Genomic DNA, 23,483 nt, shown 5'->3' on the forward strand with positions numbered 1-23,483 from the left:
CCTCTCTTTTATACCTTGACAAGAAACTAATACACCATATCTTTATCAATTACAATAAAAAATGAACGAATCACGGAGAACTATTCTCTAATAATACTCCCCCCTTTTGAAAGTAGGATAAAAATCGAGTGAAAATGACCAAATTTAAAAAAAGTCCCATATCATTCCTCTTCTTTATGTCTTGATAAGAAACTAATACACCACGTCTTTATCAATTACAATCAGAAATGAACCAATCACGGAGAACTATTCTTTTACAGCACTTGCCACTTTTCAAAGTAGGATAGAAATTCTGAGTGAAAATGACCAAATTTAAGAAGAGTCCCTTGTCATCGTAACTCAATTGAATGTGGCAATTTAGAAAGATTCTTTGATGTAATTTAATTTTGTTTTTCGAATGAAATAGATAACAACTTTGGAAACGACGACACATCTCAATCTCGCTAATCCACCAAACCCTGACCCCTAACTAAAACATACTGATTTTAAGAGAGTGCACCACCTGCCCTAACCTTTTCTAGGTTGATCTCCCATCTGTAACTCAACTGCTACCACATTTTTAAACCAAAAGTAAAAATGAAAAATGTCAACAAAGCGTGAACCAAGGACGACTTTTCTGGTCCGCGTAAGGAGGCACCCTTCTTCAGTCCTTGAGAATTAATCTGACAAAACCCGAATACTCCTTAGATTAATTTAAAATAAAATAAAAACAAAAAAAGAAAAATGTAAAACATAACACATCAAATATTTTGAAAGCTAGTGGACTCTAGCTATCAATTCTTCATCTAAGCTCCAAGGGTAATTCCAATACTTAAGCCCAGTTTAGGATTGCGTTTGTAGCCAATAAAAGTGCGTTCAATTTTAAAAATAGTATTTAGCGGTGTTTGGGGGTAAAAATTAGATACCCAAAAAGGCGCGTTTTGATGAAGTTGAAAATTGGAGCTTCTAAAATCACGTTTGAGTAGAGGGTTAACATCTAACGAGTTTTTGACTATATATTTAGCTTATAATATTCTAAATCCTAAATATTTTCAATTTTTCAAAGACATACAATAATATCTCAAGAATTTATTTATTTATTTTTATTAAGAATCCTCTATAAAAGTGCATCTTTAGCGGATTAATAAAAAACATTTTTCAAGTTATTAATTTAAGGAAATAAAATTACATTTGTTTAATGCACACGTTTAGTACCATATGGGTGTTACCAAATAAATTTAAAAATACTTTATGCATAACAAGTGCTTTATATAATATATCACCAAACATCTGTAACAACACTTTTATTACATTTTACTGTTAAAAGCACTATTACCGTTACAACAAAAACAATGCCTAGCTAACAAAAGTTTTTTAAAAATCTTTTTACCAGCTTTGCCTTATGTGTACTCTTTTCGTGGGGAAACCTGGGCCCCATGAGACCAATATGTGACAAACAATATCAACATCTCAGTACTGATAATATGTTGAGATTTAATTCTTGCCTCTTTCTTACTTTGAGAAATTGAAAAGACACTAGTCGATTACAACTATCAACTATTTGTATTTCTCAAAGATACTAGTAGATTACATTTATCGACTACTATACGGTATTTCACTTACCTTATGTTCAGCAATATGGAATTGGAATTGATAAAATTGAAAAAAAAAAAATTAATTCAATTTTATTAATTACTTTTCTCCAATTACACAAATTCCAATTCTAAAACTCCAATTTTGTGCAACTAAACACAACATTTGTTTCAATTTCAACTTGATTCAAAGGACATGATTTAGAAACTTGACTGAGGTTTGAGTCATTAAATTGGATGCAAACCTCAGCACCTGAACTGAAAGGTGGAAATACAAAGTAGAAATGAGGCAAACTAGGATAAGGTGAGCAATTTGTATTTTGTAATGAAATGATATTCTACAATAGCTGTCAAACCACATGGGTTATGAAGGGATGAGGACAGTTTTCATCCACTATCTAGTTTATAGATCAGATATTCTCTTGCAAGTTGTTCTCTTGCAAGTTGTGAGCATTAACCCATCAAATCTGTGCTTCGATTTTAGGTTTGAAAAAAATTTAATACAAATTTTGAACAAAACTTTTCCGATACCAAATCTAAGACACCGATTCGATTCAATGCTCTCAAACATATACTAAATTGTGATTCAAGACAATTAGTTCAAGACTCGAAGTAATTGTGTTGAAACTCAAAATAATACGTTAATATGATCCACACAATAATGCCGAATACTTCCACTTTTTACCATCTCGAATTCCAATGTGGGCTACACACTGTTTGCAACCAAATCAATAAAAATTAATAATAAATAAGATAAAATAAAAAATTATGAAAAATAGTAAAGTGAAAACACCATGGATTTATCACTATTTGCTACCAAATCAATAAAAATTAATAATAAATAATAGTAAAGTGAAATAGTAAAGTGAAAACACCAAGGATTTATCAGTGTGTTCTTATCACAAGCATTGAGAAACCAACAAATTTCATTAACTTACATCACATACAGACCAGTGTATTGAAATTGAAATTTGAACTGATTCAGCTAACCCAAAAATAATGAGGTAAGAAGGCAAGGAGAAGCTCTATTTCACCTGGGGAATTTGGCATTATCATGTAGACTATAAATACGGGTTCTTGAATACAGCAGTAACAAAAATAATTTGTTTTATTTTCTTCATCTAAATAAACTTTTTTAAGTATCAGGATGAGAATGCAAAAGTCAGAATTGCAGTTTATTTTCTTCTTTTTTTCAAATTTTTTTTCTTTCTTTTGTGTGTGTGTGTGTGTGTGTCTCTTAAATTATACATCTTTGGCTACAATTACAAAAAGAAACGAGTTAATCACACTGTTGAGAAGGGTGGTACATCAGAAGACACTATAAGAGATAAAGAAGGGCATGCATAAAGCCGTCACTTAGCAAAACAAAAACAAACACAAACACAAATTTCATCCATTAAGGAGTAGCATCAGCATCCCAACTGAATAACTCTGCAAATGTCACAAGTTTGTATATTAAAAATTAACTACTTTTGGGAAGCATTAAGAAATCAAATGTAACTTATTTAAAAACAGCAGACACAATTAGTAGTTGCAATTACTATGTAACCACAATAGAATAATTGCCAAGCCCAAACATCATAGGACATCTGATATGTGAATGCCATTGCACATGCAATTTAGACAATTTGTGAGTTGATGCATACGGCCTAGAGGGGAGTGAACAGACTTCTTTTGATTGATATTAAACTTATATCATCACCAAGTTAATTCTCAATCTGGCTTAACAATCAATCATGCATACATGTGATTGAAAGTAAAGAGAAATAGTAACAAGACAACCAAATTTTTATGTGGAAAACCATAAATACGAAAAAACCACAGGACCTAGTCTTGAGTAATCAATTCAGATTAAACGTTGAATCTCCATGTTCTCAATCCAAAACACAGTTTTATAGGTTTTCCATGTGGTCCTAATTTATGGTTGTTTTTCTCTTATGCCTTGTTAACTCTCAATATTTATACAAAATCCCTCTTAGAAACGCTATTTTAAGTCCGCAAATAAGTTCACGATGAATTCAATTCAGAATAGTTGACTTACTAAGTAAGGTCAACATGCATTCAATCCAGAATAACTGATTGATTTGGAACTGCAAACAATTGCAATTTCGCTCTTTGATGAGTGTACCGCTGCAGGTTTTAGGAGTAATGATGAAATGTTTCTGGAATCCAATTATGCAAAACTCACCTTGGTGTCCCGGTGTAGGTTTCAAGTGTATTGGTGCACAACTTTATGAAATTGAATTTTGGGTAATTTCAACAGAGAGTGCCAGTGCAAATTTTGAACGTACCAGTACACAACTTACTGTCTTCACTAAGTTCATCCAAACCAATTTCCAAGTGTGTACTAAAGCCTCAAAGCTCAATTCACTAATTGAATTGAGTTAAAAAAGAGTGCCCCCTTAGTATTATTTACTTACAAATTTTTTTATCAAGTGAACAGAGAAAAAATGGTCTTGATCCGTTGTTCCTAGAGGTACAGAAACTGCCGTGGTTCCCAAAGGCTGGCGAGGTCAAGCAACTACAGTTGGTGAGTGGGGTAACATTCAAGGTAGACAATCGTTGTACTGCAAGAAGACGAGAGATTCTGCAGTATTGCCTAGTGGGTACGTTCGACAGGGACGTGGAGAAGGTGCACACGGTTTGGTTCGGACTGGTTTGGAAAATTGGAAGTATTTTGGAACCAAACCATTCCACAAAAACGGGAACCAAACCAGACTGATGAAAAATAAAAATAAAAACCAAACCGAAGTGTGAGGGATCGGCTCGATTCGGTTCCATGGTTCTAGTCTTGAAGATAATTGGGTCCAATAACTTGCTCAGGCCCAATGAGCCCAATTTAAAAAATGCGGCTCAAGCCCAAACATCTGATTTACATGCTATTTTTAATACCAAGTGAAATAAACATGTGTTGATTCAAGCCCAAACACCTGCTGATGTATAATATTACACCAAGTGAAATAATTACTGATTTACATGTTTTTCTTTTTTCTTTTTTTTTTCTTTTGAGATTCAAGGCCAAACACCTACTGATTCAATACAAACACCTATTAATTCAATTAATCCATAACACTAGCAAAACTAAACTGCAACACTTGTTGATTACTACTATTACTACAGAAACTAGCACAATGGCAACTTCTACAACCAAACAAAAATTTAATAAAATAACAACAGATCATTAAACACCTCAAGCAACTCCACCAACACCAATAAACCAACAACCAGCAGGAAGAGAATCCGGCCACAAAATAGAAAATATTCCAAAATTTACAAGAAGGCAACTCCTCCAACACTAAAAAACCAACAACTAACAGAAAGAGAATCCAGCCACAAAACATAAAAATATTCCCAAAGTTATAAGTAGAACAATCACAGCAGGCAAATTTATAAACTGTTTAATAACTATAATCTAGAGAGCCCAGAAAATACATCCAATTTTCAAGCTTCAAGGACAAAGAACAAAAGTTCATGGAAAAGTGAAATGTGTGGTTAATTACTAATTATTAGCAAAACATAGTTAAAAATTACTAAACATCTATCAACAATAAAATGATTTACCATCAAATGTGACATTTTGCTACCCGAACTCAATCTCAAAAGTCCTCAACCAGTAGTTACGGCCGCAAAAGTAAATGATTTTATTCAAGTTAACAATTAACAAATGCTTATAAGTAAATTACATGATAAAATAAAAATTACCGAGTCAAGAACTTCAATTTAATCCAAATTTGCTTCAACTTCACTTGGGAGCGGCGAGGTACATAACCAATCATGTGCACAAATCAACCATTCCACAATCTTAGAAGTAAGAGAACTACGGAATGGATCAAGGACACGACCTTCGATACTAAAAGCTGACTAAAAAGCAACAGTGGAAACGGGAATAGCAACTTTGGAAAGAACCTTATACCACAAACAATTTATCTTCTACCTGTTAATACCATAAATTTGGACAAGTGGAAAGTTGACATATGGCGAGTTCCAAGGAAACTTACCACACCAGATTAGTTCCAGCAACTGGAAAAGGAATGCTACCCTGTAGGCAGTTCCACCTAGCCACTCAAGTCTTAAGTATAAAACCGTTCAGATGCTGACACGTGGCACTAAAGAATGAATCAAAGGTGGAAGGGATTCAATGAGACACAAGCCCACCATAAGAACACGTGGTCCATTACTGCCACATGGCAAACATCGGGATAGCCATGTGTACCTTTGACCTAGTCATCAAGAATGGCAACTCCTCACTCCTATAATATCTCCTAGTTTGTAGGATTCACTCCAAGAAAGACATGCAACGGTTATGGCATATATGGAATGCCAAAAATAGACTTAGTCATTGAAGGAAGTAAAAGTCCACTCCTAAAAAGTCTCCTATATTATAGGAGTTGCTTCAGAAATCATGCAACTACTATATGGAAACTTCCAGGATATTTCAAGATTAGGTTGACCAAGTAAAGAATGAAAGTGGGAACGTGGTGTTATGATTTCTCCTACTTTGTAGGGAAGTTCGAACAGCCATGCAACCATTATATCTAGGTTCATTGAATTTTCATACTGAATTAAAACAAACTTCTAAAAATAGAAACGTGGATATCAGAAAATGGGGAAGCGTATAATTATATATATATATACCAAATTCATGCATGTAAATGGAAGTTGCTTGATCGTGGAATATATGATGCTATAGAGGCGTACGAAGAGGAAAGTCTAACCAAATGAGGAGTTACCAAAATTGAAGGAGACATGCATATATATGATGATGTGTACATATATGAGTAATATATATATCTATATATGTAAGTTCAGAATTCTAGGGGAAGAGGGATTCTGCACAAGAAGGAAAGCACCAAGACATGGGGCACCTGGCAGCGTACAAGCTTGGCCAAGTGTAAGTTTTCAGTTTCTCCATTCAACCATTGTGGCCAACTACCGGAAGTTACTGGGAATCATGGGTGAAGATTAAAGTACAACACTTTAGAAGAATTCTGAGAAAGAACCCCAAATATGGAGGAAACCACCAAATTATGGGACACTTGGCAGTTCAGAGACAAGCCAAGTGGAAGGTGTAACTGCTGCTGGAACCGCTGCCTTTCCATCTGGCAGTTCCAGAACGTGGGTAAATGCTTGTAACAAGCATTCAACCAGCAAAACCACTCCTCAGAAGTTATAGATCATGGAAATACATGATTTTACATATGTCTAACCAGAGGTAACTGCTAAGGACATGGGACACTTGGCAGTCCAAAGGAGGGTCAAATGGAAGGTTCAATAGCTACTAGAACTGTCACCCTCAACTGTTGTATGAGAAGCTCTATAAATAGAACCCTTAGGCTTAGTATGCAAATCCTGTTCAATACACACAACAACACAGCATCTTTATTTATCAATTTCATTTCATTTATCTTTACATTCCAGTAATGTATTTCAGTTATGTTTAATACAAGTCCAGCACTTTCTCTTCCTACTTTCCAACAAGTAGTTCACAGCACTTTTAATTGCAAGTCCTACACTTTCAATTCCGTCTTTCTTTCCACTAGCATTAGAACAATCCCGAAGTCCTTTTTCAAGGCAGAAAGAACCCCTGGAAGTGGTCATTCCAAACTTCTTTTCAATCGCCTGATCCCGACAACTTTCCATTGGAATATTGTTTGGAGCTCCTTTTTGGAACGACAGTAGTTTTTGGCACACCCGCAACCCTCTTCCACTCGCCCTGAAGGGACCACGTTTATGATTTTTTGTGAGCCAAACATATTGGCACGCCCGATGGGACATTTAGACAGATTGTTTCATGGCTAGTGGAAGAAAGCAAGGCAAGTCTGTCCAAGACCCTACCGAAGTAGAAGAGATGCAAACGGGCCTATTATGGATAACATCCGCATGATGGCTTTCCAACAAGACAGGTATGCTCAAGATCAAGCAAAAGCCGTTCATTCTCAAGAGCGGAAGTTTAAAAATTTGGTAGACCGAATCTATCATAGGTTTCAATCTATGTTAGAACGGTCTTTTGGAAGTTTGAATCAAAACTTGGCCTCTAGGCCAAATAATTCTGAAGGGACTCAACAATTAGCCTTCCAAGTCAATAGGCTAGCCACATTTAATGAAGGCAGTACCTCTCAACAACATGCATGTTCATTCCCTCCAAACTAGCAGCAAGTGCAGTCTGTTCCTTCCACTTAGCTTTATTGGCGGTTTCCTCCACATTCGGGGTTCTTTCTCATAATTCTTATAAAGTGTTGTACTTTAATCTTCACCCTGTTACCCATGATTCCCAGTAACTTCCGGTAGTTGGCTACAATGGTTGAATGGAGAAACTGAAAACTTATACTTGGCAAGCTTGTACATTGCCAGGTGCCCCATGTCTTGGTGGTTTCCTTCTTATGCAGAATCCCTCTTCCCCTAGAATTCTGAACTTATATATATATACACATATATATATATATATATATTACTCGTATATGTACACATCATCATACATATGCATGTCTCCTTCAATTTTGGTAACTCCTCATTTGGTTGGACTTTCCTCTTAGTACGCCTCTATAGCATCACGTATTCCATAATCAAGCAACTTCCATTTGCATGTATGAATTTGGTATATATATATACAATTATACGCTTCCCCATTTTTCTGATATCCACGTTTCTATTTTTAGAAGTTTGCTTTAATTCAGCATGAAAATTCAATGAACCTTGACAAATGGTTGCATGGTTGTTCGAACTTCCCTACAAAGTAGGAGAATTATAGCACCACGTTTCCACTTTCCTTCTTTACTTGGTCAACCTAATCTTTAAATATCCTGGAAGTTTCTATATAACAGTTGCATGATTTCTGAAGCAACTCCTATAATATAGGAGAATTTTTAGGAATGGACTTCTACTTCCTTCAATGACTAAGTCTATTTTTGGCATTCCATATATGCCATAACCGTTGCATGTCTTTCTTGGAGTAAATCCTACAAACTAGGAGATATTATAGGAGTGGGGAGTTGCCACTCTTGATGACTAGGTCAAAGGTGCACATGGCTATCCCGATGTTTGCCATATGGCAGTAATGGACCACAAATGTTCTTATGGTGGGATTGTGTCTCATTGAATCCCTTCCACCTTTGATTCATTTTTTAGTGCCATGTGTCAGCATTTGAACGGTTCGATACTTAAGACTTGAGTGGCTAGGTGGAACTGCCTACATGATAGCATTCCTTTTCCAATTGCTGGAACTAATCTGGTGTGGCAAGTTCCCTTGGAACTCGCCATATGTCAACTTTCCACTTGTCCAGATTTGTGGTATTAACACTACCAACTCAAGATTTCAAAGTTTTCATACACACAAGCTTCCTCTAAATATCTCTCCTCTTCTGATTTACTTCCCACATTTTCTACTTTTGCCAAATGTTGTAAATCAATAAGAGTACTGAGTACCTTTAAACCACTACTTCCACCACTACTTGGTTGATCAAAATCCATGACATTACAAGTTTAACTCCATGGCTTGGTCTATCATACTGCTGGTTGTTGGTTTATTGGTGTTGGTGGATTTGCTTGAGCTGTTTAATGATCTTTAGTTAGAGTAGAAATATAAAAAGAAGAAAAATGAGAGAATTATGTAAAGGCTTAAATGAGATTAATCACTCATTCACAGCTCTAGTATTTATAGATAAAATGAGCACATGCTCGTATTACAAGAAAGGAAATTAAATCAAATCTAAATCAAATCACAACATATTCTATGGCATATTCTATAGCATAATCAAATCTCTGCTAATACGGTAAGCCATTCCATAAATCGTGACTATCATATCTGCTAACACTCCCCCTCAAGTTGGTGCGTGGATATCTGAAACGACAATGCATTCTCAAATACAATCTTGATGACGCCCTTTGTAAGAATGTCTGCAAGGTGCTGAGAGCTTGTAACAAATAGAGTGCAAATTTAACTGGCGATGATTTTCTGTCAGATGAAATGCCGATCAACAAATCAAAAATGTCTCCTCAGACCATAAATAATTAACAATGTCACTTTAGACCATAAACAACCAATCATGTCTCCTCAGACTATAAACAACCAACAATGTCTCCTCAGACCATTTCCCTTCATACATATGTTTAAAACATGTAGATGGAAGAATCAACAATGTCTCCTCAGACCATTCCCCTTCATACATATGTTTAAACAATGTAGATGAAAGATTCAACAATGTCTCCTCGGACCATAAAAATGCCTTCTCAGACCATAAAAAAGAAACAACTATGTCTCTTCAGACCATTTCTGAATAAGTGGTGCCAAACTCGCAACACCCTCATTGAGGTCGGACCATCTTGACTACCCGATGATGAGCACTGAAAAGTGCGCATTTAAACCCCTTAAGATTGAACGTTCTAGTACCTTATCCTATCTTATTTTCCCATTTTATTCTAATTTCATGTTATTTCCCTTTTTAGGCATTTATCCCCAAAATAAGTTAATTCAGCTGAATTAGAGCATAAAAGATGCAATCTCAAGCTCAATGGAAAAAAGGAACAAAATGGAAGCAAGTTGGTAAAAGGAAGCACTCTTCGATCGATCGAACAAAGCTCAGATCGATAACACAGTGATCGTTCTAACAATGCCAAGATGGATCGAGCTTTTTGTCCTTATCCTCAGCAAAATACCTTCTTCAATCGATCGAACATCTTTGATCTTATCCTCACCTACCACTTTTGTCCTCTTCCCAAAAATATCTCAGCCTTGTCTTTATTCCAAAAAGGCGCCACCAAGGTTCGATCGATCGAACTACCTCGAGTTGCGTGAAAAGTTGATTTCAAGCCAAATTAAATGTGTGCTCGCGGTGCAATCATTGGGAGGTCCTAGTGCAGAAGGTCTAACCATTAGGTGTGACATTTGAGCTACCTATATAAGGATTTTGGCTATTTTGAGTAAAGAGGTTGGTGAGATTAGTTAGACTTGGCTAGTGATTAGAGAGATAATACACAAGTTGGGAAAGTTCTTCCTCTCTTCTAAGGTTTCCACCAAGGAGGAAGAAGATCATTTCTAGTATGGAGATAGCCCTTGAGGGTTAGATGACAACATCAATGAGTGGCTAAACATCTTCTTGGGGCTAGAGCTCGCCCTAAGCATGCCTCCTAGACTTTGATGCTTTGTAATTAATGGGGATTAGTGTTGTAATTCTTGTCTTGACCTTTGATATATATATAAATCTTGTTTCTACCATGATTTGTGTAGTTTAATACTTCCAATTGATCATTTAATTCTATTCATATGTCTATATATGCTAGAATGGATGTTCATGTGTTTATCTCTAGATTTTGTTACATTGATGCATGTCTATGTGTGTTGATATTATGAATCTAGTGATGGTCAAGGCATGGTGCTTAAATAGAATACTCTTGATGTTTATTTGATGGTTCATACTTATTTCTTGATGAATTGTGCCACAACCTTAGTTTAATTTTCATGTCACTAGCTTAGTTGTAGTGTAGTTGCCTTACTTTCTTAGATAGGTGGACAATCCATTCTTGTTGTTTAATGTTCCATGCTTATGAATGCAAGTAGTATATTTCTCTAATTTGATGATGTGCATTGATTGTGGGCTTATGGAAGGATTAATGGATTAATTTAATATGTTGTACTATTCACTAGATTGGCTAGACAATGCATGCTTACTTGGCCATCCATGCTAATATTTCAATCAATGGCACACACTCTCATTTGCAACACAATTTCCCCCCTTAATCCATTAAACATTGAATGTCTAGGAAGGTGATGCTTAGTGGTGAACTCTATGACCCAAGACTCCTCTCTCCTATTCTCTACACTTTACTCAATTTAGCTGTTTTATATTGCATTTGTCTAGTTTAATTTGTAGTTTAACTCAACCAACAAACCATCTTTTGATCACTTGACCTACTAATCCAACATTGTTTCCATATAAATACAGCCCTTTTTCCCTTGGGACGATCCCTACTCACCCTAGCTATATTAGTAGTTAGAGGTAGTTGTGGTACTCTATAAATTCAAACTTGGCCACACTACGCACTTTTAGCTTGTTGCAATGCGGCACACACCACCCGACACCTCTTGGATGGGCGATGTCACCTTAGACCATTCCCAAATGGGTGGTGCCAAACTCGCAATGCCCTCATTGCAGTCGGACCACCCTGGCTTTGATACCAAATAAAAATATAAAAAGAAGAAGTATGAGAAAATTATGTAAAGGCTTGAATGAAATTAATCACTTATTCACAGCTCTAGTATTTATAGATAAAAAGAGCACATGCTCGTATTACAAGAAAGGAAATTAAATCAAATCTAAATCAAATCACAACATATTCTAGGCATATTCTATAACATAATCAATCTACTAATACGGTATGTTATTCCATAAATCGTGGCTATCAGATCTGCTAACAGTTAGTATATTGAGTTTTTGTTTGTTTGCAGTTGCCATTGTGCTAGGTTTTGTAGTAATCAGCAAATGTTGCAGTTTGGTTTTGCTAGTGAGGTGTTTGGGCTTGATTCTCCAAAAAAAAAAAAAAAATGCAAGTCAGTAATTATTTCACTTGGTGTAATTTGATAAATCAGCAGGTGAATCAACATGTGTTTATTTCACTTGGTGTAAAAAATAGCATGTAAATCAGGTATTTAGGCTTGAGCCACAAAATAACACGTAAATCAAAAAATTCTTAAAATTAGGCTCATTGGGCCTAAACTAGTTATTGGATCCAATTATCTCCAAGGCTAGTTACGTGGAACCAAAGTGAACTGAACCGGTCCCTCACAGTTTAGTTTGGTTCAGTCCATTGGTCCTCACGGTCCGGTATGGTTCCAGTTTTTGTGGAATAGGTTTGGTTCCAAATTACTCCCAAATCCGTCGGAATAGAACCATGAGCACCCATAGACTGCTCTCCCGGACTCCTGTTTCATTTTCACTTCTCAGAAGGAACCTTCTAGGGTTCTGAAAGAGGAGATTTGGGAATGGGGGGAGGCTTTTTTGAAGTTTGATGTGTGGTCCTTCCATGTGGGACGTTCAAGCATCCTTCAGAAAAGGAGAGAAGAATATTCTTGTACAGTCTGAGCTTCGTCATCTATGAAGCACAAACATGGACACGGGACACGGGTATGACACGACACTAACACAGAGATATGGCAAATTTCAAAAAAATAGGTTACGGCAAGGATACGACGGTAAAATAATAAAAAAAATTATTTTTTTATTATATATAAATTTTAATTTTACTCGATTTTAATTTATATTTTTAAACATAACCTATTTAAATTAGGCTCACCAAATAACCCATACTACTCATGAAAAATATAAGTCATAGGTCCAAATTCTTTTAAAATATAATTTTGTCACTTGTCAGGTTCTCTCACGCTCAACCAAATGCCTCTCCCATCTCCTCCATCTCTCTCCCCTTCACTGCCTATAGTCATACTCTATGTACAAATGCTCCACCCATAGTGGGAGCATCTCATGTGTCTGTTCTGAACGCTAAAGCTCAACACCCATGGAAGACACATCTGGCTCACCCACAATAGATGGAGCCATCCCAGATTATGTTGTCGTTCCTCTTTTTTGCCCAGTGGTTGCTCTCTCATCCCCTCCGTCTCTTCATATAGTTAGATCTCTAGGTTTGTTGTCTCACTTCATAGATCTCACTTTGAAAGAAAACACACACATATATATGCACCTTCATCCTCTCTCTTTTTTAAAAAAAATCCGAACAGGCAAGTCCTCCGACGTGTCCCCGATGTATCCTTTGACATATTCGACTTGAAAAAAAAATAAATAAATAAAGAAAAAAGAAAAAAGAAAAAAAGAAAGAAAGAAATAAAAAAGGACACTTGTCTAGTGGTAGAGAGGTCTAGCTTTGTCCCGATTGGATCAATTCTTGATCTCGGGGGATTGGGATGAGAGGTTTTCGGATGTGGCCTAGGTGGCGCTGGTTAGGCCGGTGTTCGATCATGTTCTCTTGTTGCATGATTGTGGAGGTTTGAGGAGGAGGAAGGCACCGTTTAAGTTAAAGAATATATGGCTTAGAGCGGAAGGGTTTAAGGAGGAGATGGTCCAACAATGGTGGTTAGCTTATGAGGTCTTAGGACTCTGAATTTTGTGCTTGTGAGCAAGCTGCGCCGGTTGAAGGAGGATCTCAAGAGTAGAGGTAGAATAGGCATTTGAGAGAAATTACGGATCTTGATCGGAAGGAAGGCATGGAGGGCTTGGGTGAGGAAGAGAGGGAGAGGAGGGAGGAGTGTAAGGCGGAAATTGGGGAGATAGCGATTTGGGAGGAGATTTCATGGAGACAGATGTCCCGGGCGTTGTGGCTTAAGGAAGGGGATGGGAATACAAGGTTCTTCCATAGGTTGACCAATACTAATCGGAGGGGCAACCATATACGTTGAATCAAGGTGGATGGCTCTATGTTGAGTAAGGAGGAGGAGGCGTAGAGCGGTGTCATTCTGTTCTATCAGCAACTCTTTACGGAGACCTTGGTTGGAGACCTTTTCTAGGGAGCTTGAAGTTTGACTCGATTTCTAAGGATAGAGATTGCTAGGAGTGGCCGTTTGAGGAGGAGAAGGTGGTCTTGGCATTGCGGAATTGTAGCGAAGACAAAGCCCCATGGTTGGATGGTTTCTCCAAAGCCTTCTTTCATCATAATTGGGAGGTGGTGAGGAGGGAGTTTATGGCAACTATTCATTTCTTCCATTCGCATGGAAAATTTGAGAAGTCTATGAACGCTTCTTTCATTGCACTGATTCTGAAGAAGGGTGGTTCCGTAGACATTCAGGATTTTAGACCTATGAGCTTGGTGGGCACTATGTATAAGCTTATTTCCAAAATCGTAGCGGCAAAATTGAAGTGCTTGACGAGGTCATTTAAAGTCCCATAATGCCTTTGTTGGAGGTCGCCAAATTCTAAACTCGGTTTTCGTGGCTAGTGATGTGTGTGGATGCCAGATGCAGCACTAGTAAGCTTGGGGTGGTGCGTAAGCTTGATGTAGAGATAGCCTATGACCACGTGAACTAGGATTTCCTGATTTATGTTTTGGAGAGGATGGGATATGGGGAGAGATGGAGGGGATGGATCCAGTTTTGTGTTTCCATGATGAGATTCTCAAATGGTGTCCCTTCAGGATTCTTCAGCGGTTAGAGAGGTTTAAGGCAGGGGATCTGTTATCTAAATTTCTTTTCATCATTGTGGTGGAGACTTTCAGTCTAACGAGGAGAGCAAGTGAGTGGATTATAAAAGAGGTTTCGGGGTTGGGAGAGACCTCTTTAGCCAAATGACGATCTCACATTTGCCCTTCCAATAGTATTTATCAAAAGGGGGGCGTCAGACTCTGCTAAAGAGCACCCTTTCGAGACTTCCTATTTACTTTATGTCCCTCTTCCCGATCCCGGCCTCTGTGTTGAGGAGGTTAGGGAGGTCAAAGAGGAATTTCTTGTGGAGAGACATGGGAGATGAGTTCAGATACTACCTTGTGGGTTGGAAGCAAATCTGTACCCATTCAACCGAGGGGACCGAGTGTGCGAAGATTGGACTTGTTCAACAAAGCTTTGTTAGGCAAATGGTTGTGGGGTTATGGGGTGGAGAGGCATAGGCTATAGAGGAGGTCCATCTGCGGTAGATATGGTGAGGATAGAGGTAGGTTGTGCTTGTTGGTGTTGAGGTCCCCGGTGATGGGTTGTGTGGAGCCTGTTTAATACTTTACACTAAGGCCTAACTTCGCGGATCCAACTTTGGAGGACATTTCGGTATTTTTCGCACTTGTTATGTCGCCCTAGAGCGAGAGTATTTATTCATTCTGAATTCTCGGACTCTGTATCTTGTGCAGTTTTTTAACATAGTAAAATCCTTGCAACCTTTGGACATAGCCTAGTTTTTGGGTGAACCAAGTAAAAATCTATGTGTTCTTGTTGTGTGTGTTTGATATGTTTTTCCTTATTTTTTGCTTTATTTCACAGCACCTGGTGGGAGTTGACTTGTGGAAGAGCATCCGGAAGAGTTGGGATGAATTCTCCAAGCATATTTGCTTCAGGGTGAGGGATGGGGCCTCGCTAGTCGTTAGGCCGATCATTGCTATCACCTTGATGGCGGGAGACTATCTTGGGAGGTACAATACTAGAGTTTCTTGCAGGATTGGGAGGTGGAAGAGATGATTGAGTTTTTGGCCCTGATTTGCCGTAAGTCTAAATCTAGGTGAGGGGATGGATGAGTTGATTTGGGCAGTTACCAGCCACGGGATATTTGAGGTCCACTCTTTCTATTGTCAATTGATGAATCCTCAGGGAACTTCCCTTCCGTTGAAAGGTATTTGGCGCTCGAAGGCCTCCCGAAGGTGGCTTTTTTTGGTTGGACAGCAGCTTTGGTGAAGATTTTGACCACTGTCAATCAAAAGAGGACGTGTCAAATTATTATCAATTGGAAATTACATGTGTAAGTGGGCCGATCATCTCCTTATTCACTGCCCCAAAGCGAGAGAGGGCTGGGATTTCCTTTGTGCTATTTTTGGGATCCAGTGGGTCATGCCCGAGTCTACAGTGAGCTTGATTGCAACTTGGGATGGTTGGCGGGTGCAGCCCCAAGTCAAAGATGTGTGGAAGACAACCCCTCTTTGAGTCTTTGCTTGTGGTGGGCTCTTTGGAAGGAGAGGAATAGGATATCATTTGATGGGGTGGATGCTCCTTGTGGGGTGTTTAGATATTCTGTGCTTAGTTCTCTATTCTTTTGGGTTCATGGTTTCAATTGTAAAAATCTATGGAGATTCTTGTCCTTTGTGGATAGCTTGAGGTGGCTATAATTCTTGTGCCGTTGTTCCAGCCGTGTCCCCCTTTTGAGCACTTTTCAATGAATTTTTACTTGTCAAAAAGAAAAAATAATAAATAAGATTGAGTTCAAAACCTAGTTTATAGATAATCCAACTATCTTTCATTAACCAACCTAGATCCTAAATCCTCTAAGCTCTCAATTACTTTTACCTAGCCACGATTGGACCTTATCTACATTACATAGACTATCCTCCTCTGCTCAAGGTACCTCCGTCGACACGACATGAAGTCATGAACATGAGTATGGGTATGGGATATATGTCCAACATTTTAAACATATGAACACAAATCGGACACCCGGATCATCTACCTGTGATGGTGGAAGAAGAAAAGCTCAAATTTGATTACTTTTAAGATTAGAATCTTTCTATTCACCACATTTCATTAAATCAAAATTATTATTGAGTATATGTTTAAAGAATATAGCATCATACATTATCATATTATATAACATATTAGTATTTACATGTTCAAAACGCGTCCTTGTAGTCATATCCAATTTTTGGACACATTTCAACCTAAGTCCCCGTGTCCCAAGATTTGGGAATCAAGGGGGTCCAATATTTAGGCACACACTTGCCCCCAATAAATATACCTAAGTCCATATAACATAGGATTTCATGAAGCATGTTGAAATAATCTTAAATGTAGTTAATCTTCAACTCCCAATCTTCACTTTGTATATTCAACTTTCCCTTGACAAGTGAGAAAAACTGACTAAGAAAGGACATTTTGTTCAGCCCGTTACAGCCTTTATTTTGTTAACGGAATATGCAGACACTATAACACTTGAGTTTCATTATAGACTAGAACAATAGCAGCAGAAGAGGTCACTGACAAGTTCTGGACCATATGAAGCGGTTTTGGTAAAGTGAAGTTAAAGAATAATTAGTTTTCCCCCCTAGTATTTTCTTGTCACTGACAAAAAAAAGGAGGGGGTGGGGAGGAGTCTTTGGGCTTTAGCTTCAAATTCAACAAATGATACAAATCTCAACTATTTCAAGGTCCAAGTGCTAATTCAATTACATATAAGATCTAAAAAGATTATTGACTAATTAGTAAAATTTCAATTCCAAATGACATGGTTAAATGAATCTGCATTTATTCCCAAGGCACATTTTAGTATTACGATTATAACCAAACACATTGATGCAGAGATGAAAAAATACAGTGCATTTACCAATGCATCTCTTCCTATGTCCTCAATTTATGTCAACTATATCCAGGGTTCTTCGTGAGCTCATGTCAATAAGACAAAGAAATCCAGTAAACAAACGTGTGCCTTGCCACAGGATCAAATCCCTAGCAGTTACTTAATCTCAGTTTGCTAACAATATTTTGTTTTCTTTCGTCACACAAAACACTGCCCGAAGATTTTGTGATTGATGATGGGGAATTTAGCAGCACCCAAAGTGTATGAAAGAGGCTCCCAATCACCATAAGCTATTTTATACCCAAACCTAACCCTAATTTCAATTGCAATTCTCAGTTCTAAGAAGATCCTGCATCACTTGAATTGTTCAAGTTCATTCACTGATCACACAAGGCATTCTGAAGCTTAAGCTTCAATCTGAATTGTTCAACAAGTCAAGCTTGAGAACATCAGCTAGACTCAATTTGGTTTCAGAAAGTTGACGCAGGTATTAAAAAGATCAAGTTCAGAATAACCACCAGAAACTACACTTATCACAAAACAGTGGCTAAGAAACACGTATATCACATAAGGATGGTCAGAATGCAACCATTGACATGGATGTATGATGAGACAGCTCAAACAGGATAAAATTAAAAGTGAATACGTTTGTGGGATATTGGGAATTAAAAAATTAAAACCATTGATGTGGATGACAGAAAAACAACTAACACGATCTGGCTATATGCAACAAACACCATAATCCTACCATTAGGCTTAGTTTGGTTAGATGGAAATAGCATAAAACGAAAGAAATGGAAAATTTTAAGACTTTTTAAGTGTTTGGATAGCAGGAAAAGAAAATTTTTCTGGGAAAGTAACTTCCCATAACCACCTAACTTTCCTACAAATTATCCTACAAAAAAACACACGAAAATTTTGCTTTCATGAGGAAAATATTTGACATTTCAATTGTACCTCTCTTTTTATGGTAAGTTTCATACTATTCAAACCATAAAATTGTAATTTTTTATTTTTTATATTTTTTTGAAAAAATTTCATGGTAATCAAACAGAGGATGGAAAATATATTTTCCTTTCTTTCACCTCACCTTCTTTTACTTTCACTTTCCACTATTAATTTCCATCTAACAAAAATGGACCCCTAAGGAAAATTGGAATGAATTACATTGAGGGTAATGTTAAGGAATGGTGGCCAAGATTAACATGGATTAAGATTATACAAAAAGGAAAAAATAGTGTCTGATTTAATCAAAATTATGGCCTTAGGTAGTAGAATTGCTGAACATGATTCATGTAGCCAGCTCCATTTAGTAAAGACAAAACTTTGTTGAGTTGAGTTGAGTGTCTTTTAGTTGAGCTAACGCTCTTATGCTACTTTTGCAAACAGAATATTTCATCCTAAACTATCAAATTTTCATCTAAAGAAAATGAACTTTCACATGATGAACATGTTTGACCTTTCTGAGAGTTCAAATTCCAGCTCCAGCTATATTGGTGTGTGGTTCTTTTATAAGAGAATCATGTTATTGCAGCAAGAAAACCACAGGTCTGACAAGTTTCAGAATAATAAGCATCAATCAGGATTGTAGAAGGAGCCTCAAATGGAGTACGAGGTCTCTTAAACTAAAATCCAATTTGAAAAACCGGTTGATGAAAAAACTAACTCCCTATAACACAAGGTATCAGAAAAACTTCAAATCACGATAATAATTAGAGGACATTCACTTTCTAGCAGGTAATTGAAGAAAGCCTTATTCAGCATTATTTGATTCTAAACAAACAAATATAAGATGAAGCGACTATTCAAAACCAACAAACTGACAATGATAGACATTGCATATCAGATGCAGTAGATAGATGATTTAGGATACTTAGAGACCAATAAAAAGAATCAAAGGCGGCTTAAACATCCTAGAAAGCAGTACCAAGATATTTTTTTTAAAAAAAAAAAAAAAGAAAGAAAAAGAAAAGGAAATCCTAACTTACCAACCATCATGAAGATGAAATGCCAATTAATATGGGCAAGATGGATCAACATCAATTGAGTGTATTTCCTTCAAAACAATATTAGATTGAAACCTGCAGAACAATGAGAACTTAAGGTCATTTAAGACAATAATATGCAAAAGAGCATCTCTATGCTGAATTATTTTGATATATAAAGATTCAGAGGGGGTTGGGGGGAAGAAGTATACATACATATATATAGATAGATAGATAGATAGAGAGAGAGAGAGAGAGAGAGAGAGAGAGAGAGAGAGAGAGAGAGAAAGAGAGACTTGGAACTTAAGCACGGAAAGATTCATTTTCAGACAATGTCAATTTGAATAGTGGCAGGAAAACTCTTGCATATTAGAGTCTGAAGAATGATACACTAACACCCAACCCCCAACAAAACTTCCTAGGTCTACAATTGAATTTACAAAAAAATAAAATAAATATAAATAAAATAAAATAAAATAAAAATGAGCAGTATCTTTTATCCCTGTAAATTAAATAATTAATTGTTTGACACCCTAATAGAATAGAACGGAGTCCATCATATACCTTGTGGCTTAATAACTGGCATTTTTACATAGATCATTTCAGAATAATATATCACATCACTAGACTTTAGTTTTCAGCTAAAGAACTGTGAGTACAATATCTTATATTATAACTGTATCTCCCAATCCAAGAAATTCCTTTCAATAATGCCAAATAATACAATACATTATTTGTCAGACACTCTTTAAAGAACAACTGCAAAAATGACTGACTATAACACATTATTTCCAAAATCAACATTGACTCCCACTTTCAATTTTAGAAATATTCACTGATCGAATCATGTTACAGGTGGGAATCATATGTCAATTATGTGTTCGGTTTAATTAGACAACCTACATAGAACCTTTCCTCAAACCTATAAGAACTTTCACAAAGATCAAGATTTCATGGATGAATTTCATAGTGAAGAGATGAAGTCTTTGAATCTCAAACCAAACCTCTGATAAGCATTTCATGCCGGTTTTGTGAGAAAATTTGAACTCTTCTTTATGAAAAAAAACACATTTGATCAATTTATAATTTATAATGGCACAAATTTGCAACCGCAGGAATGAGATTTTAGAGCCATTCTGGACATGAAAGTTGATTAAAGCCAATGCATGTGCCCCAAAAACTACCAGTTAAAATAGAGAGGAGGTGATGTTGAGTTGTGTGATATCTCAATGCACTCCCATTGAGAAAGACAACAATAAAGGAAAGGATCATTATTGTTTATTCTAGCAGCGTAACTGTGTGGATCTAAATTTAAAAGATATCATAAAGTTTATTGTCTCAACTTTCAAGTTATATTCAAGCAAACAACCTTCATTTGCTTCATTAAGGGAGACTATACCTGTTAAGGGGAAATACGATAATCTTTAAATTACTCTTGTAACACAGCAGCTGCTACTAAAAACCAAAAATTTTGTGACTCAATCAGCCAATATTCACAATGAATTCCGTAGAGACTTACACAATACATTTGAATCAAAGCTAAGACCAGAGAAGAAAAAAATGAGATGGCAAAAAATAAAGATTAATATATGTGGCATTCAGATATAATCTCTTTTAGAGTTCATTCAATAAATTTTCTCTTAATTAGGTTTTCATGAGAGTGATACAGTACCCCACACTCGCAAAAACATACACATGAGGGTTGACCTTCAAGAATGATTGAATAAACAGTAATAATTATAAGAGCAGCAATTTCCTTACAGTAAATCAAGGAATAAATTACATGAGGGTTGACCTTCATTAGTTTTCAACAAAATTTTATCCTGTTCAACCAATTCAAATGCATTTTTCTTGCAGTGTTGAACTCGTGTTGCTTTTTCAGTTTTTATTTCTTTGACGGATCAAACATCCTCAATTTCATTCATCCAACTTATTCATCCTTCTTTTTCTTCACCCAATCCTCAAATGTGCTCTCTGAAGTCAGCAATAAACTAGTCCAGGAAGAGGAGCATTGTACTTGAAATATGAGAATATTCACACACATAATACTAACTCAAAGTTGCACAGAATCAAGGTCATGAATCAAACCAGCTCGGCTATACGTTGAACAAAAAGATAACTGAAATCCCAGATGCCTGACTCTCAACCCTTTCATATGGCATGCTCCCCTTCTAGTGTGAAACAATACATTTATAGGGTATTTTTTTCGACATCAATCCCAAAAATTTTGATATGCCAGTGGTTAACAACACCTTCTCAGCCCACTTTAAGTTACAACCATCTAATTTAACATGTAAATGAGTTCGAGCTCGACATCTCTGCTAGACCCTCCTTGCTTTTGGGTTTTTGGATTGATGAACCGAAGGCAACCATCTTCTCTGATAAATTCTGCAGGGCCTCATGCTTATTAGCCAATTCCATCAGCACCTTGATCCTTCTAAATGAAACATTGCTGGGCTTATGCCCTTTCTCTACCATCTGCAAGAAACACTTCTCTGCTTCCATCAACTTCCCCATATCACAAAGCAAATCAAACAACACATCAGACACCAAAATATAGGACCCAAAGCCCTTCTCCACCATGTCACTCCAAAGCTCAAGTGCCATCTCCACCTTCTCATTCCTACTGAACAACCTGATTAAAAACATACAAGACTGTGTGTTCGGCAAGCACCCAGTATCCTTCATCCTCTGATACAAACTCCAAGAACTTCTCAAATCATTCGACCAAAAGAAAGACCTAAAGATCACATTGTAAGTTGTTGCATTCGGATTTAAACCCTTAACCACCATCTCCTCCATCAACATGTAAGCATCACCAAGCCTCTTCGCAATGCAGAAGTTCCTAATTGCAGCGTTGTATGCTGCAACATCCGGATAACATCCATATTCCCTCATTTCCTTCAAAACATCTCTCGCTTTATCAGGCTGACCAACCAACCCCAACCCCCCAATTATACTAGTATATGATATCACATCAGGTGATATATCCTCTTCTCTCATTTTTTCGACTATCTTGTAGGCCTTTTCAATGTCTCTACCCTTACAGTACACATCAATCAAACAATTGTAAGACACAAGATCAGGTTTGACACCCATTTGCCTCATCTCCTCAAAGAACACTTCAGCTTCCTCTGGCGACTTCCAACCCGACAACAGTATGTTAAAAGTCCGTAAATTCGGCTGAAACTGGTGTTTCAAACTATGATACACATTCCTAGCATCTGTCATACTCTTCTCCTGACACAAAGTCCTCAACAAGGCATTGAAACAATTGATACCGTATTCTGGAACAAACTTCCTGAACATTTTAAATGAATCAACGGTCTGCCTAACTGAACAAGCCTTAGCAATTCTAGCTAAAACTACTTGAACAGTGCGTGGTGATATCAAAGATTGGTCTTTTTTCTTCGTTTCAATCAAAACATCCCAAATTTTATCAAATTTACGGTTTCGACCTAAGATATAAAGCATTGTATCTAATGAAAATGAGGTGTGATAAAACCCTCTACGATTGGCGGTGTAATTGAAGAACTCCAATGCTTGTAATGGGTTTGCATGACTGAATCTGACCCTTTTCAGAACTCTATCGATCAAGTCGTTCGATAGCAACACTTTGGTTGATTTCAATGATTGTTTCAAGTCGTTCGAGGACGAAGACGAACTGATGATTCGAAATACGGTTTCGACATCGTCGTCTAAGGCGGAATTTTCAGAGGGATCAAATGATCGAGAGTGAAATGAACATGGGTTTTGAAGATCAAAATAGAGGAAGATAGAAGGAACATACCTCGTTGAAGATCGAAGAGAGAGGGGTTTAAGAATCAACATTGTTGATTTCTTTGCTCTCTCTCTGTGTTTTTTTTATGCTTTCTAGGTCTATTCAACCCAACTATGCGAGTAAGAAATTTACTTCATGTAAGCGGCAGCCAAAATAAGCAACT

The 23,483-nt window shown here is 36.9% G+C and overlaps 1 protein-coding gene across 3 annotated transcripts; it reads right to left on the reverse strand.

Annotated features, from left to right (window-relative positions):
- Window positions 1–1,842: 1,842 nt before the first annotated feature.
- Window positions 1,843–23,483, reverse strand: LOC132311338 (putative pentatricopeptide repeat-containing protein At1g02420). 3 transcript variants are annotated; one of them, XM_059809217.1, is made up of 3 exons: window positions 21,301–23,483; window positions 19,543–19,635; window positions 1,843–2,284 (listed from the first exon to the last, which is right to left on the reverse strand). In XM_059809217.1, the coding sequence occupies exon 1, from the start codon at window positions 23,368–23,370 to the stop codon at window positions 21,826–21,828; it is 1,545 nt and encodes a 514-aa protein (XP_059665200.1). In that variant the 5' UTR covers window positions 23,371–23,483; the 3' UTR covers window positions 1,843–2,284; window positions 19,543–19,635; window positions 21,301–21,825. The 3 variants fall into 3 exon arrangements, with proteins under 3 accessions (XP_059665200.1, XP_059665199.1, XP_059665198.1); XM_059809216.1 differs by lacking the exon at window positions 1,843–2,284 and adding an exon at window positions 2,789–3,002 and having other exon boundaries at window positions 21,335–23,483; XM_059809215.1 differs by lacking the exon at window positions 1,843–2,284 and adding an exon at window positions 2,789–3,002.

The sequence above is a fragment of the Cornus florida genome, unplaced genomic scaffold (genome assembly GCF_030987335.1).
Source record: "Cornus florida cultivar Cherokee Brave unplaced genomic scaffold, ASM3098733v1 CherokeeBrave_3.0.0_Hap2_Chr06, whole genome shotgun sequence".
Taxonomy (NCBI): domain Eukaryota; kingdom Viridiplantae; phylum Streptophyta; class Magnoliopsida; order Cornales; family Cornaceae; genus Cornus; species Cornus florida.

Excerpts from the sequence above, each read along its gene's own strand:
- LOC132311338 (XM_059809217.1), bottom strand. The coding sequence starts at position 23,370 with ATGTTGATTCTTAAACCCCTCTCTCTTCGATCTTCAACGAGGTATGTT.